The 15823-nt window shown below is 45.0% G+C and overlaps 5 protein-coding genes across 5 annotated transcripts; 3 read left to right on the plus strand and 2 right to left on the minus strand.

Annotated features, from left to right (window-relative positions):
• Positions 1-2006: 2006 nt before the first annotated feature.
• On the plus strand, positions 2007-3370 carry BJ212DRAFT_1482373 (uncharacterized protein; the record flags this gene model as incomplete). The annotated part of the gene is made up of 5 exons (XM_041340408.1): positions 2007-2059; positions 2124-2397; positions 2446-2751; positions 2813-2924; positions 2982-3370. The coding sequence occupies 5 exons, from the start codon at positions 2007-2009 to the stop codon at positions 3368-3370; spliced, it is 1134 nt and encodes a 377-aa protein (XP_041191664.1).
• Positions 3371-8306: 4936 nt separating this feature from the next.
• Positions 8307-9601, minus strand: BJ212DRAFT_1300887 (uncharacterized protein; the record flags this gene model as incomplete). The annotated part of the gene is made up of 7 exons (XM_041333045.1): positions 8307-8511; positions 8576-8683; positions 8753-8874; positions 8900-9131; positions 9177-9269; positions 9298-9383; positions 9485-9601. 7 exons carry the CDS (start codon positions 9599-9601, stop codon positions 8307-8309), a joined length of 963 nt encoding a protein of 320 aa, XP_041191665.1.
• Positions 9602-9858: 257 nt separating this feature from the next.
• BJ212DRAFT_1365195 (protein-tyrosine phosphatase-like protein) lies at positions 9859-11607 on the minus strand (the record flags this gene model as incomplete). Its single annotated transcript, XM_041336063.1, has 7 exons — positions 9859-10453; positions 10480-10571; positions 10627-10701; positions 10736-10785; positions 10811-11064; positions 11094-11176; positions 11510-11607. Coding segments are annotated over 6 exons (933 nt in total), but the record flags the coding sequence as incomplete, so codon positions are not given.
• Positions 11608-13592: 1985 nt separating this feature from the next.
• Positions 13593-14336, plus strand: BJ212DRAFT_1300888 (uncharacterized protein; the record flags this gene model as incomplete). The annotated part of the gene is made up of 4 exons (XM_041333046.1): positions 13593-13823; positions 13976-14134; positions 14185-14226; positions 14265-14336. The coding sequence occupies 4 exons, from the start codon at positions 13593-13595 to the stop codon at positions 14334-14336; spliced, it is 504 nt and encodes a 167-aa protein (XP_041191667.1).
• A 25-nt stretch (positions 14337-14361) lies between these two features.
• BJ212DRAFT_388992 (uncharacterized protein) lies at positions 14362-15472 on the plus strand. Its single transcript, XM_041343080.1, has one exon. It carries the CDS (start codon positions 14502-14504, stop codon positions 15087-15089), a length of 588 nt encoding a protein of 195 aa, XP_041191668.1. The 5' UTR covers positions 14362-14501; the 3' UTR covers positions 15090-15472.
• Positions 15473-15823: the final 351 nt, after the last annotated feature.

Genomic DNA, 15823 nt, shown 5'->3' on the forward strand with positions numbered 1-15823 from the left:
CAAACAAGTCCTCAATAACTGGCATATACCCAAATTGGAGTTGATGCAGAGTGTCAAGCCCAGCATACATCAAGTTGGCTCTCTCTTGCAGTGGTCTGCCAACACCACAGAGCACACTCATATCACCCTAATCAAGGATCCTGCAGATTCCTCCAACAACATCAACTATGATGCTCAAATATGCTGGTTTCTTGATCGCTGAGAGAAGTGTCAAAACTTCCAGATTGCAACATCAATAATCACTTGTTCACAATCACAGTCACAAGCTTCTACTTCTTGAATGATGGACACTGGTTTGGAACATCATGACAAGTCACATGACGAAGATCCACATGCTGACAAATCAGACTTGCAGACAGGTTTGGATGATCTCTGGGGGCCGAAGTGTGTAGTGACCAATTTCTTCAAGAAGGCAGAGCAACTCTGTTCAGATATTGAAGTAGCCAGACCTCTCCACACATTTGTGGTCAGTGCAGCAGCAATCCACCTGAATTTCAATCCTTCAATACGACACATACCAGTCAATGTCATCACTGAAAAATTCTCTCTACCTGACTTGCAGGGAGCACTCACTGACTATATTCAATGAGAGGGTATGGCTTTGAATGTCCACTCGCTGAGGGGACAATGCTAAGCATTGCCTGATGCACCTCTTCCTTTTAATGACCTTATGGTCTGGTTTAAAGTATGCATGCAGCAGGCATCATACCACAGCCCATCAATCACTCCTCCTGCTCTCACAGTCAACGCATATCCTCCAAGCACAACTTGGAAGTATGGGCACTATGATGCTGCTATTTTCACTGTTGATGACACTGGACGTGAACAATGGCCTACTAGTGGGCTTAAAGGTATGTTTCTCAGATGTCCATTTGTATACTGTGTCCGAGTTTGACATCCGAGCAACTTGCAGGCCATGATGTTGTTGAGGTGCACCTTATCATGCAACCGCTTCCTCCACAAGAAAAACCTGGTAGTGCCCCTTGGGTCACATGTTTCCTTACTTATGTTCAGCACCTAGACATTATGCCTCAGCATCATGGAAGCTTGCTGGAATGCACAACACAGATGCATGTTTTAAAACATGCAATGCAATCAGCAGGGACTCCCTTCAGTGATATCCTCCCACTCAATCAACTTCGTTCTTTTGCTCAAATTATCCCCCACTTTGGTCATGTTGCTGATTCTCGTTTAACAGCACAAAATAGTGCTCACTTTGCTCAGACATTCTTCCTAAATAAGTACATCAACAAAGACTTCTACTGTGCTATCTCAAACTAGTAGTCTTTTGCATTATGATTCAATTGTATGGAAAAAGTACTAGGTTGGAGATGATAGTTGATATCAATGATTGAAGCACTCTGCACTCAATGTATGATACTATGTGTCACTGTAAGACACTGCACAATCCTATACTGTACAAGGACCTGCTGTATAGCACTACCTTAGACATGTGGCTCTCAGCTGACTAATAAACTCCAGTCAATGGAGATGATTGACAGGCCACCCCACTGGTTGTCAGCATCATACCACCTCTCTCAATGCCTGTCACCAGCAATCTCACTGGCATGGCTCTTCCAGCTCTTTATTCTTGGCTCTCAAAATCACCCTCAAGGAATTTGATCCTCCCTCCTCAATGTGTACAACTTGAGAAAATCTCCTGTTCCTTGTATAATCATGTTGCAATGGAAACAGAACTTCAAGACAAGCAAATTCTTGAAGACCTCAAGACAACAATAAAGACAAGACTCGGGGTTCAATTTACAGACTTGGATAATCCCGATTCTTTAAGCTTAGGTTAGTATTTTCTCAGATCACTTACTACACCTTCAAATCTTCTTCCTGACCATTCATCAACACAAACTTAAAGACCACTGCACCATTGTCCTTGAAGCACTCCAACATCCTCAACCTCATACAATTGTATGCCAATCTATGCATTCAGTATCGTAGATTAATATTTACCATTATCTGAGGTCATCACCAATATCACGCCTGCAGAGTACATGACAGTGGTAGCATTTACATTGGAAGAGCAAGATTTTGAAGTCAGAGCAAAGTAAATGCCAGAGTAGTAGTTGAGTCATACACATACACTGACCACATCTCATTTCTTACTACAGATTTGTCTACTTCACGGATACTCAAGATATTTACATCATGCCCCCACTTCCTGTCCATGAACAACCAGCTGTGCACCTTGCAAAGGCCCTGAACAAGTTCATGGAAGCCATCCCTTATGACAAGCTCCTGATCAATACCACTATGCACCTCAATTACCGCATCCAAAACAAGGATTTGATGAATATACCAGATCTACACCTTACCATCACAGCACAACCCCCAGAGGATATAGAGTCAGATGAGATGGTGGTAGTGAAGCCAGTGTCCAAATGGGTTGGAGAATGCGGGCTTTCCTCATATACCAACTGCATGGTGTGAAAGCTAAGCAACACATGTGATGGTCATCAAGACATTGATTACACTTTCATCATATCCTTCAAAGAGCGAATTAAATGGCATCAACCAAAAGAAGAGGACACTGCTATTCAACAACTTCACTCAGCTCCCACATTAGATTACAAAGACTTCATTCCATCCCACATCAAGAAGAGCTTGAGGTTTGGACCAGTGGAGATCAAGTCTCACACCTGGATTGATATCAGCAAGGTCTGCTACAGCATATACAAACATGGCACAGACAGTCACTTCAATTTCAACAACAAGGATGCTTCTACATTCACAGAGGGGGTACATATGTGTTCACCTTATTAGTATCTACTAATTTTTGGCCTCAACTCGCCCCCCACAGACCCTTTACCCCATGTTGCAGATGGGTGATGTTGAATGCATGTTGGATAACGCCGCAGAGAGTTTGAAGGGTTACATTGTATCATTGATGGAGGGTATGGGTCTTGAGGAGAGTGCAGTTTAGAGTGTGCATGATTCCCATCCCATATTCAAGCCCTTTTGGGGGGCAGCCCTCAACTCTATTTCCTCCATGATCTACCTTACAGCATATTGCTACTACTTGGACTGGTGCTACCACAAATACGACAAACACAAGACAATGCACGTTGCCATTCAACAACCCTCAAGCTCCAAGTCTACCAGTACCAGACCAACCAATTCTTCATCCATTATGACAACTTCTTCCTCATCTGATCCCACAACTTGCCCCTTGTCTGGCACAATGCCAGCCTCTTCATCTACTGGGTTATTGCTCAACGTGCAGCCTGAGCACTCAGCAAAGAAGTCAAAGGTTCAGCTGGAAGGTGAAGGGTCTACTGGGGAGAAACAGAAGGAGGAGGTGAAGGTGCAGGTGAATGGGAGTGGGAGTGTGAAGTGGAAGGGGAAGGGTCATCAGTAGTGGGCTCTTGCTGTGTCAATCTTCAATGGTAAGTGTCCATTGTTTGACTCAACTTCCTCTTAACACTGACAATTTACAATCAGTAGTACTTCAAATCTTCACTTGTTCCAAGTCTATCACACCAGCACTCCAAGTTTTTAAATTTGCTGGTCTACTACTACTAGTTTGTTGCATTTCTTTTGTACTTTCACTGCCCACTACTACTATGGATGTTTCTCACTGTACTGTGCACTAGTTAGCCTATGTAGGTACTATGAGATTCACATATAATTTGTCACATCACGTTCGACTACTCACTCTCGGTGTGACCCAGGAAAATTGAACTCCAAACAGCATAACTTCAATGGCCTCCAGTGCCCAACCTGCAACAGACATGTCTCTTGAAGGGATTTCACCTGACTGAAAATGCTTGCATGAGCCCCAGACCAATCTAATAACACAAGCAATTCATGCTGGAACATGTGCACCAGTACCACCAAAACCAATAGGACCTTCAAGTTTTTCTGCAGTCTCCAGCTCAAGCACAGAAGGACCAGTCATACACAACACACCATCCATTCATCACACTCCATCCAAGTTGTCCATCTCTGAGGCTCAACATATGTCCACTGTACTAGTACCTACTGCTATGCAAGGCGTTTTGCATTCTAACTTGAAGCACATTGGAATGCCTAGGGCCATTGGTGCTCTACAAAACCAATCCCCTGCATTATTGCACCACTTGACCACACTGAATGTTGCACATTCTACTATCAGGTTGAACGTGAACAAAGTTCCATCACCTGTATTCTCAATAAAAACAGAGTCAGACTCAAACTGCAAAGACAGCAACAATGTAAGTTCAACAGCATCCATACACACTATCTAGTACTAAATGACAATATTGCCCAGGAATCTACTCACACCATTGACACCCAGGCCCAGTCTAGCAAGGAACACAAGGCCTAGCTCATTTTAAACACGACCCAAGCACAGTGAGATGATTGCTTTGCAGAGAAGACACTCACAGATTGTGTTGTCCAGCAGAATATAGCACTTGGGCTCCTCTACCAGTTTGAGGCTACAGAAGCTGAGAGGAAGTTGGAGGATGCTCATATCGACATTGGTTGTGTATATCATTCAGTCCACAAAATCAGCATCACATTGCTCAAGGACTTTACTACTACTAGTAGTAAGCCTCAAAAACGTCATCACAAATCTGCTAGTCAGGTTGATGGTGATACACTCAGCCCAGAAGTAGACTTGGCTCTGCCACTGCCTGGCCACTGGCAGGTAATTGTATTCTGTTAAATTTGTTCAACCACTCCTATTGACATATTTTCTATGAAATAGATACAGGATCTGCAAGTGCGACCCAGAGCTGAGTAGCGCCCAATTCCTTGACCTGTTATTCAAACTAGTAGATACTCTTCTGGCACAACATATACAGTGGCTCAAAAAACTGTCCACATGTTTTTGCATTTTTTACTATTTACAATATTGTGTGAGAATACATAAAGACCTCAGTGACATGCTAATACCATATTGTAGTGCTGCTTCAGGGCTTTGGATTGAGCACCACATCATGAGAATCAGAGGAGATATGGTGGAGATACAAGGCTTACAAAATCATGACTCATGCGGACAGTTTTTTGAGCACATATTAAAACTATATAAATCATCATTTATGACACCATAACAATCATGCCACCATTAAATAAATTATAAAGTGGTGTCATTATATCATTTTAAAACCATATCTAACTATACAAACCAAAAATTTCCATATGTCATAGTTATATTCACCATGAAAGCCACCCCCCTGCTCAAAGGGATAATATCCTCTCTCTTTCCTATTCTGGCCTCTCTGCTTGTCAAATTTCCTCTAGAACTGGAGTATCCAAGTCCACTGTGGCCAAGTTCATCAAAGAAAGTCACACAGACAAGGAAAACTTCTGTGAAGGGCGTCCATCCAAGCTCACCTCTACTGATAGGAGGGCTATTATTCAACATATCACTACAGGAAAGGCTGATAATGCTGTCCAGGTCACCTATTACATCAATTCCACCATCACATTCCCTGTCTCTTCACACACTGTGAGAAACATTCTCAAGACAGCTCATCTCAGGTCAGTAACAAGGAAGAAAAGGCTCTCCTCTCTATCACACATATGCAGAGATGATTAACCTTTGCCTTAGCCCATCAGAATAGTTTATCTTCATATTGTACAAACTAGGATAGTTCTAACGACAGATGACTTGATAAGAGTCAAGACCTCTGCCAAGATTCTATGCAAGATGATAAGTCAAATGTTTGGTGTAAGCTAAGTCAGAAGGAGTGCTTCTAACTTAAAGTACAATTCAGATGACAAGAGATTGGAGGTCTCAAGTGAAGGATGTTTCAGGTAAAACCTAGTAAGATTAAAGTGAAGAACTACAAGATACATCATCGACTATATATAGTAAACACAGGTGGTGGCAAGGTATATATGTGAAACAAGAAGGGTGCTAGTCCTCTCTGCATATGTGTGATAGAGAGGAGAGCCTTTTCTTCCTTGTTACTGACCTGAGATGAGCTGTCTTGAGAATGTTTCTCACAGTGTGTGAAGAGGCAGGGAATGTGATGGTGGAATTGATGTAATAGGTGACCTGGACAGCATTATCAGCCTTTCCTGTAGTGATATGTTGAATAATAGCCCTCCTATCAGTAGAGGTGAGCTTGGATGGACGCCCTTCACAGAAGTTTTCCTTGTCTGTGTGACTTTCTTTGATGAACTTGGCCACAGTGGACTTGGATACTCCAGTTCTAGAGGAAATTTGACAAGCAGAGAGGCCAGAATAGGAAAGAGAGAGGATATTATCCCTTTGAGCAGGGGGGTGGCTTTCATGGTGAATATAACTATGACATATGGAAATTTTTGGTTTGTATAGTTAGATATGGTTTTAAAATGATATAATGACACCACTTTATAATTTATTTAATGGTGGCATGATTGTTATGGTGTCATAAATGATGATTTATATAGTTTTAATATGTGCTCAAAAAACTGTCCGCATGAGTCATGATTTTGTAAGCCTTGTATCTCCACCATATCTCCTCTGATTCTCATGATGTGGTGCTCAATCCAAAGCCCTGAAGCAGCACTACAATATGGTATTAGCATGTCACTGAGGTCTTTATGTATTCTCACACAATATTGTAAATAGTAAAAAATGCAAAAACATGTGGACAGTTTTTTGAGCCACTGTATACTGGCAGTAATACGAGTACTATACTGTTTGACTTGATAGTATCCCAGATCTACTGTATTAGCAGTCACAGTACATACTTTCAATGAATCAATGTTTGTTTCAAGTTGTTCTTTCAAGTTGTTCAAAGTCAAGTAAACTTGAAGAGCTGGAACTACTAGTACTACTGGGGTCATTCGCTGTAGCGCGCTGTGTGGTGCTATGTCGCGCTGCAGAAGTCTACTTTACGGACAGTTATGTCATTGTGCACTGCACGTGGTCGCTACACATCACTACAGGTGCAACTGCTGTAAGATGCTGTAAGATGCTGTAAGCTGCTACGGTAGCTGTGCTAAATTTAGTGTTTTGCTGATGGATGGCGCATCTCTCCGGTTTCCAGGGTGAGTCTTTTTCGTGAACAATTTCGGTGACGGAAATAGCACGACGGTGTCTAATTTTTCAGTCCGAGCACCAGTGTAGTTAGTTTCCTTTGGTTTGCAAGCTTTGGTTGCTTGAGCTGTCAGCCTGATTGTTGGAAAATGGGCCCAATACAACTATTCCACAGATGCCTGTGATCGTGCACCCGTCTGAAGAAGCTCCCGGCGCTGTTGAACCCACGAGCGCCATGCGTTCAAACCAAGCCAGCACTGGTTGTTTCTTTCCGGCGAGTAACTGAGCGTATTAATATTGTTCTTTCAGAAACCTGTGTGCTCCCGAGTGGTGTGCGGAGAGGAAACAAAAGAAGCTCAAATTACTTACGGAGGAATTCAAGATGTATTGGAACGAGCTGAAGGATTTCCCGGATCAATTGAACTATGTTATTGTAATTATCATCCAGTGGGTCGGCTGTGTCGATGTCAACGAGCGGAAAGGGCCAGTAGATGTGTACAACTTTCTTTCAATTCTATGACATGTGCACTTGGCATATCACCGCAACTCTGTTTTTCTGCTCTGTTTCTGAAATCGTCTCTCTGGCAGACCAAGCAGTGTAAATATCGAGCTGCATGAGCGTCCCTCAGAAGCAGTTGACGTTCCACATTGCAAGGGCAAACGCGTATATCACTTTATCCTTTTCGGATCGATGTTCACCTCTCCTCATGGTCATCTATCCGTCTAATTTACAGCGATCTCTTCCGTCATTTGACATCCCACCATGTTATATTATCCCTCGAGTATATACAATGGAGGTAAAACTTCGTTTATTGCATACTTTATATCCCCGCGTGCTATGCGCACTATACTAACTTGAACCGGAAGTCACGCGAATTGCTTCAGCGGAACCATCCATTTTGTCCTGTAATAATAGTATGGTAGATATACTAACATAGATTCGGAATCATTTCACTCACATCAGAGATTCTGGAACTTCGAAGGTTAGGGGTCTCCAACTGGGTTGCCATTGCTCGGATTATATCCAAGGTCAGGGTCTGATTTACCTCCGGCCTCTAGTTTATTTCCCCTGTGAATGCACGTCTGTCCGACTCCTCGAACTTAAGGCGTCGACCTCTACTATCGTAACGCATCTGGGCGCTAAAACTGTCGGGAATGAAGCGAATGGGACTTTCGAATTATCAAATTCGCTGTGAATCTTGGTTGAGGCGAAACCACCGGGTCTGTGTACGAGGGCAATATCACATCCTTGCAAAATCCGTTCCTTCAATACACAACTTAATAGCATTACACTCTCACGAATTACTTCCGTCTTGACTCCCAATCATACAACATCCCATCAATCGTTGACTTTGACTACAAGTTTGCCTGTAGATTTTCCACTTGTCAGGTCGATTTGTGCCTGTTTGACCCCCTCCGTGGTGAATGGATATTCCTTGAAGACCTGTGTCTTCAGGGTGCCATTGGCAAGAAGGGAGAACAATGCATTTCCGTAGTGGAGCGCTTCTGCTGGAGTATATGTATAGTTGTTCATACTAGGATATCTAACCGTTAGCATAAAATTGAATGATGCAGTGGTCAAACGCACGTAGGCCGGAGAAGCTTCACGTTTTTTTGCACGAGTTTGATGGAGCGAATGGTGGAACGGGTCCCGAAGCATTACCCACTGACACAAGGGTACCTTTCCGCCTGATCATTACGAGGTCGGACTCGAACCTGCGCCAAAGTTCAAGTCAACCCAAGTGAGAGAAGCCACAGGTTCGATTCTTACGTGTCTTTACCCACACCATCAAAGATTGCATGAACACCTCCCCATTTGTGAGTTCCAGGACACGTGCGACCGTGTCCTCGCTCTTATACAAGATCACATGGTCAGTCCCGTTAGCTTTCGCAAGGGCAAGCTTTTTCTGGCGTCGAGGTCGTGCCTATCACAGTCGCTCCTCGCGACTTGGCCAGTTGGGTCATGAGCAGTCCAAGACCACCTGCCACGGTGTGAATGAGGATGATGTCACCCTTTTGCACGTTGTATGATTCTTCCATGAAGGAAATGGCCGTCAACCCTTGCACGAGGGCTGAGACAGCCGTCAATGTCGACACCGACTCCGGAATCACGTATACCGTTTTCCAAGTGCAGAAACGTATTCCGCATGCGAACCCGGTAATCCTGTAGGCTCGTGAGTCATTGCAAAGAAGTGTATAGACAGCACACCGTAACGACTGCAAACGCGGGGAACCTTCCTTGTACCCACGCTTCTTGTAATCCGGGTCGTTCAAGACGGACTCGTCTGTAGGAGTGCAACGACTACACCGCTGGCTTCCTTTCCCATCACGAATGGGAAATCCAGAGACTGGTATAATCCTTCTGTTGCACAATTAACTGCGCTCCTCGAGATGCTTGGGGCATTTGGACACTTGCCTGTAGTACGTGTCGATGAAATTGACACGAGATATTGGACCTACTCAGCGTAGCACATCTTAAGTGTTAACACTCGCATAGGAAATTGGTAATGATTCTACCTTTACGACCAGATGACTCGGGGCTGCTTTTGAGAATGGGATTTCGCGTTTCTCAATGACCTCGGGTCCCCCCGTCTTTGAGATCGTGATGGCTTGAGCTGTTGACGGATAGGACATTCTGGGGGTTGCAACGGAAAACTGGCGAGCGAGAGTGGAAAGTCTGCGAATTAAACTTATCATGCACCTGGTCAGAGGATGTGATACAAAGCGAGCAGATAAGAGTCCCCCTCATGATATCATCAGCACAATTAGTCAGCGTCTTGCAATTGCGATATTTTGGTCATGAGACACATGGAAATGCGGAACACCGTAGGTGCTCGACAATTCAACCGAGAGAAAGTTGAGTACAAGAGGAGAGAGGATTGAAGAAATCACATAATTTTAGTCTATTGACGCCGCGGGTGTTGGATTTAGGCGGACGACATCCGGCGGCAAATACATTTGCGGTAAACTAATAAGCATGTACGACGTAACTGATGGATATTGCAGCTTGCTGGTGTATCATGCATTCTAAAGAGCTGCCACGTAGTGGTAGAGAAAAGATTGAAGGCTATACTGAATGAACGCATGATCAAGAAGCACCTCTGGCTTCAAACGCTTGGTTTAAGATATCGTAAATGAGATGAATTGTGTTCATCTCTCTGGACCATCCCAGGTCTTTGCTCTCTTAAGCTATCAATCTCCTGTGCTATCAGGTCTTCTTGAAGTTCCTTTGGTAAGGTACCCAGCGGAGAAACAGGCAAAGGGGACAACGGCTGTAGGGGAGGTGTCAAGGTATTTGAGAGCGGGTTGCCACTCAAAAGATGGTATACGCGTAACAGTGACGACATCGCAATGAATGATCCAGTCCGCCCTATACCAGCGGAGCAGTGGACCATGATAGGAGGGTCTGGGTCTGGCTTCGGAGATGATGGGGGGTGAAGAGGTATCCTTGTTAACGCGATCCCAAGACGAACGAAAGCGATAAGGCTAGCTCGGTCTTCATCCTCAGGAACTCCATGGTCCGCCATGCAGCATACAGCAGATGGGTGAACACCACAGCATCCTGCGGATTTGTCGAGGTGACAGGAACGATGGAGACCTTGCGCTGCACGCGCAGGCTTCATTTATTCGTTTGCTCTCTAGTAACGTCACCCTCATACAGGCGCATCGCTTGTCGGATCTGGGTTTGACAGCACTGATTGTCCAGGAGTGGACGGAAAATAGGCATGAGCTTTCTGTCGACCTCTCCATATTTTGCGTGAGCTGAACGACGGTCCGCACACGACTAGAAGAATGCATATAGGGAAAATTGAGAGATGCTGGAGGAGTAGAAATTGGTTGCACGATGGCACTGAGGAAACACATGTGCTGTGCGCGGAAGGGGTGCTTGAGTAGCAATCCATAACTTCCCGCCATACAGCTCCCGCACCCAGCTTGCATTGAAATATCTTCCCTTGCTACCTTCGGCTCCGACACTGCAGTGACTGCCCTTCAGATCGCCCACAACAACGCGCGTCCGATCATATGGTTCAATATTGGAGTACCGATTAGCGACTACATTGTCTGGAGGTGGGATATTATGACGGAGTAGTGTGCGACTGGATCGATTTTTCCAAGCACAGAAGACAATGCTTGCTGTCCTCGCGCAAGAAGTGATGTGGAATGTGGTTCTGCCACGAGAGATCGAGTCCGCATGTGATCACGAGCAATTCTCGTTCAGACAATCTGGAGCAAACAGTTTCGGAGATAACCGAGAATCATTTGCTAACTCTGGAAAGCCAAGCGGGTGTTAGTGTCCGATGTTGCAGCCATTGAAAAGGATGAAAGGTAGGCGAAACATTGAGGGATTTGATATCTTCCTGTGCGTGAGAATAACTGCCTGTACTTTCAAAGTTCAAATCGTCTTCCAAAATTGGTCTGATACAGCAGTTCGCTCATGAAGCTTTTGAGCAACGATGGATACAGTTATGTGTCGCTGATATCAACTAATCCACAGCACGTCAAGTCAGTGATTATTTCGCAGAGCAACAATTCAGTCCTCACAAATTTGGCTACCAGAGTCAGTTCCACGTTGGAAAAATCCACGGGGAAGAAAACACTTGACGGACAATAATCCGGAAACGTGCTGGACATCGCGACAGGTAACAAACAAATGTTCTTTGTTTTGAGACATCATTGAAATATTGACCTCGGATATGGGTAGGGTCCTGGGCATAATACATCTGACGTTCGAAAAGCCAGCAATACCAAGCGTATCACCATCATTTTCCAGGGCGGATTTGTTGGAACCAAATGTAGAATCGGGTCTCCGAGTCATCAGATAGGCCCGAATGGCAGACAGGACATATACCCCAGAGGATGCGAACAGACGTCAAACTTTCGACTTGATAAACCCATAGAAACGGATTGCCAGGGGAGGGAATTCAGAGCATGAAACTCGTCTTCGAGGAGAGTTCTGATCTTTATGGCAGAATCACGATCTAAGGAGTTGAAGATTGAAGGTCTCCTGCTCTAAAATGACAAAGAGTGGTTTGACCATAGCTAAAAGTTCACTAGAGCCAAGCCTGCCATGTACTTGGGTGATTCTGCGTGCGCCAGGAAATTGCGCTCTTTGAAAGCGTTCCAGTGAAAATGCAAGTTCAAGGTGAACTCACATCGGATGTATTACATACTTGTCAGTGTGTCACGTAGGAGTCGGACTTCAACAAACTCAGATTAAAGTTTCTTCCTTTTGCACCACAACAATGATTACTATCTAATATTCATTCACAATATGTTTAGACTGGTGTCATGACACTCAAAACCACGGGCAAGTTCATGCGAGTCTAAGCCTCCGGCTCAATGTTTCATCAAAACGATGTGATCTTCGGATACGCACCACGCGCCGCAAGCTGTACGGTAGATGTCGCTTCTGTGTCTGTGTTCACGAGCCGTGGTGGTGCAAATCAATGTCCGAGGCGACTATCTAATGATGAAGGAGTTCTTTGATGTTCCCTGGAGTCAATGTCATCAATAAGGGATTTTTCGCCCACCTACCTTCACCGTTTCATTCGTCCTTCCGGGCCAGACAGGTTTCCTTGCATTTAGCACTGTCTTGTCAGTCTTCACACCCCGCGTACTATGTATGCAGGTACTAAAGCAGTTGGTTGCAGGCTCTCAGTCACTAGGGTGACAAGACGCATTTGATTCATTCGACCAATGTTGCAAGACGGTGATTTCCTTCCGATAATGTAGTTTTGAAAATGGGAAAGTAAAATTACGGTCAGTTCCGTTCTTGATTAAAGGAATCAAGTTTTGCCAGAATCTATGACAGGATGTTGCGATGTGTTTAGCCAGGAAACGAAATACAAGTGAGTACTCGCAAGGAATGCACTGGGAATATTCTTATCTATGACGCTTGTCGCTTGCGTCTTTAAAATCATTCGTCAACAAGATGTTACAAGAGGTGTACATCAAGTTTTACATCGTCCATTGCAGCTAACATAGATTCGTTTTTCGTTGTTGTTGACCAGTTCACCAAATATGCTGTTTCTCTCAAAGCACCGACATGACTCACAGCGCTTATCACTCATGCGAATTGGTTTGGATCTATCTCTGTTCAACTGTCCGCGGAGCCAGAAACATAACTTGTGGTACTCTGATCAGATTATCGACCTCAGGAAAGCGCAACATCCACAGCGCATCCACAACGCACTTCTCGTCTTTGCATTGCGGATTTGCAACAAAAACAAACAAACAAAGCGTGGATGCAAAGCTGAACGCATCGAGCAAAATGACCACTGTCCCACTTAATGAATAATGGTGGTCCACAGGAAGTGTTCTTTGAAAGGGAGTTCTCCACAGTGGAAAACACAACTCGGGGACACTTTCAAAGCGGCGCGCGACAACCATATAAATATTGTTTCGGTGACCTTCATCCTCTATCCCTTACTCACCGCACCTGCTGTCACTGCGAACGCGTACACATCCTCATAACACTTCGAATAATTATCTGCTGGTTCAGGTATGTGCATCCCCAGCTTGAATACCTACCTTTTCTAATTTTATCTACTTCTTATAGATGACCCAATCCACCCCCCATGCATCCTTATCGCATAGTTCCGAGCCTTCCAATGCAGCACAATACATGCCTAACACTGGCATGCATATGGGTCAACTTCCCTGGCCCCAGCTCGCATACATTATTCATCTAGGCTGCTACTACCCTTACGGTGTGCCACCTAATGTACCGCGCGGTGCCGCTCCTCCATACGCGCCCGTCGCACCTTCGCCTGGTGCCGATACTGGAGTTGCGCATCACGCGTTCCAAACGGGACAAAATGGTTATTACCCCCCTGCAGTAGTCGATGTCACTAATGTTGGTCCATACCCACCGCTAACTGAGGCTGCTCCTTCCCCACAACAACCATCCGCGCCACCCTGTACCATCAACCATTCCTATCGAGTGCTTTTCCAGGAGCCACCATCCCTTATGCTTCACCCGCACCCCACCAAGGGTATCTCCACCAGCATCACGAGCCTAATCTCACAACGGGCTTTGCTCCCTCGTTCGTCCCTCAAGTACCAAGTTTGTCGGTCGGTCAAAAGCGCGTCGCGGAAGACCTCAAAGAACGTGACGTCAAGCGAACCAAAATAAGCTCCGACAAGATCAAGGATGACCCGTTATTTGTGAGTTTTCTTTTAATTTTGTGAGGTTGCATTCTTAATACTTGGAGCAGAAACCCGTGTTAGATGGATATGGTCAACACAATGGGACATATGTGTGTTCTAAGGATGGTATGGTCATCCGTCCCGGCAGTCACAGACATCACATCAAGACAGCGAAACATCTTGGTTACAAACTAACGCTATTCAAATGCCCTCTTTGTGAAGAAACGTGCGTGCCCCCACTCCAAGATAAGCGTGTCCCATCATTAATATTGTTGTGATTAGTTATACTCGACGTGATGCCTGCAAGAGGCATTGGGACGACAGATGTGGAAAGTTACCAGTTGACGGCGCTCAGCTGTCATACTCGACCGCTTGCCGACGTTTTATGAATTCCGCTTCTGCTTCGCCTGTGGGAGTACCCACTGCGGCATTCACGTTTAGGTTACCCACAACCGCTATGCCAACGTCCGATAGCTCACCACCGGAGACCATGCTGACAGAGACCACCGAAGACGCCCCAACCCCTGATTCTTGCGCAGCTAATGAGATACAGTATCCTGCTTTGGTGGTCCCCATGCTTCCCCCATCCGAAATACGAGAGATTACACTCGCAGAGGTCCACGGAAACCTTGCCTTTTGGAGGTGGATTAATAACATAGAGGACTTTGTGGATCCTGTCCTTCCCATCTCCGAACCTCCGTCCTCTCGGTTACCAGAGACCATGCTCGCAGAGGCCGCCGAAGACCCAGATGTCTGGAGCCTCGTTAATGAGATAGAGGACTTTGTGGATCCCGAACTTCCTCTCTGCGTTTCTCCCGCAGACGCCGCCGAAGACCCTGATTTTTGCAACTTGCCAATCAGGACCCTGTTGATATGTTCTTGGCTAAACAATTCTTACGCGAGCGCTCTACACCAACGATCTCCCTCTGAATTAGCGCCTCTCTCTTCTGCCCCCATCGACCATGAGATGTAGAATTCGTTTCATATTTCACTGCTTTACCAACTATCTACCATCCTTTTTGTGTTTTGCTCCTTACTATCGCCTGCTCACGTATAGCACCACATATTCTTTTCATACCCTCATCGACTATGAGATGTAGAGTTCATTTCACATCACACTGCTTTACCAACTATCCACTATCCTTTCTATGTTTTACTTCTTGCTGCCGCCTATTCACGTATAGCACCACACATTCTTTTCATACCCTGATCGACTATGAGATGCAGAGTTCATTTCATCTTACACCAACTATCCACTATCCTTTCTGTGTTTCGCTCCTTGCTATCGCCTATTCACGTATAGCACCTCACATTCTTTTCATACTCTACGGCATAGTGCCCTACCTCTCGTTCATTCTTGCTATTACTACTATTGTTATTGTAATTATTATCATCATCAGGGTGCAATGCATGCATTCCTTGTATATACGTGTTGCAAGATCTAAGTAACGAGCGAGCAGGTGAGGAGAAACAATTTGTGTTATGACCTCCGAAACCCCGAGTCCGTTCAAAGATCGGGACACAGTACTCACCCAGGCTTCACAAGCTCATCATCTTACTAGAGAACTTATTCAAGATTCAAATGGAGATTAGCACAAATCATTGCATGAGGCTCAACCAAACAGCATAGCGGCCTACAACGCGAGGTAAACTATTCAACACGGAGCGGACCCACATTCGCTCAACGCAATGAAGTCCCTACAGCGG

Source organism: Suillus subaureus (assembly GCF_016647635.1).
Source record: "Suillus subaureus strain MN1 chromosome Unknown BJ212scaffold_22, whole genome shotgun sequence".
Taxonomy (NCBI): Eukaryota; Fungi; Basidiomycota; class Agaricomycetes; order Boletales; family Suillaceae; genus Suillus; species Suillus subaureus.

Bases quoted from the DNA above. Each gene is read 5' to 3' on its own strand.
- BJ212DRAFT_388992 (XM_041343080.1), top strand. From the start codon at position 14,502: ATGAATTCCGCTTCTGCTTCGCCTGTGGGAGTACCCACTGCGGCATTC.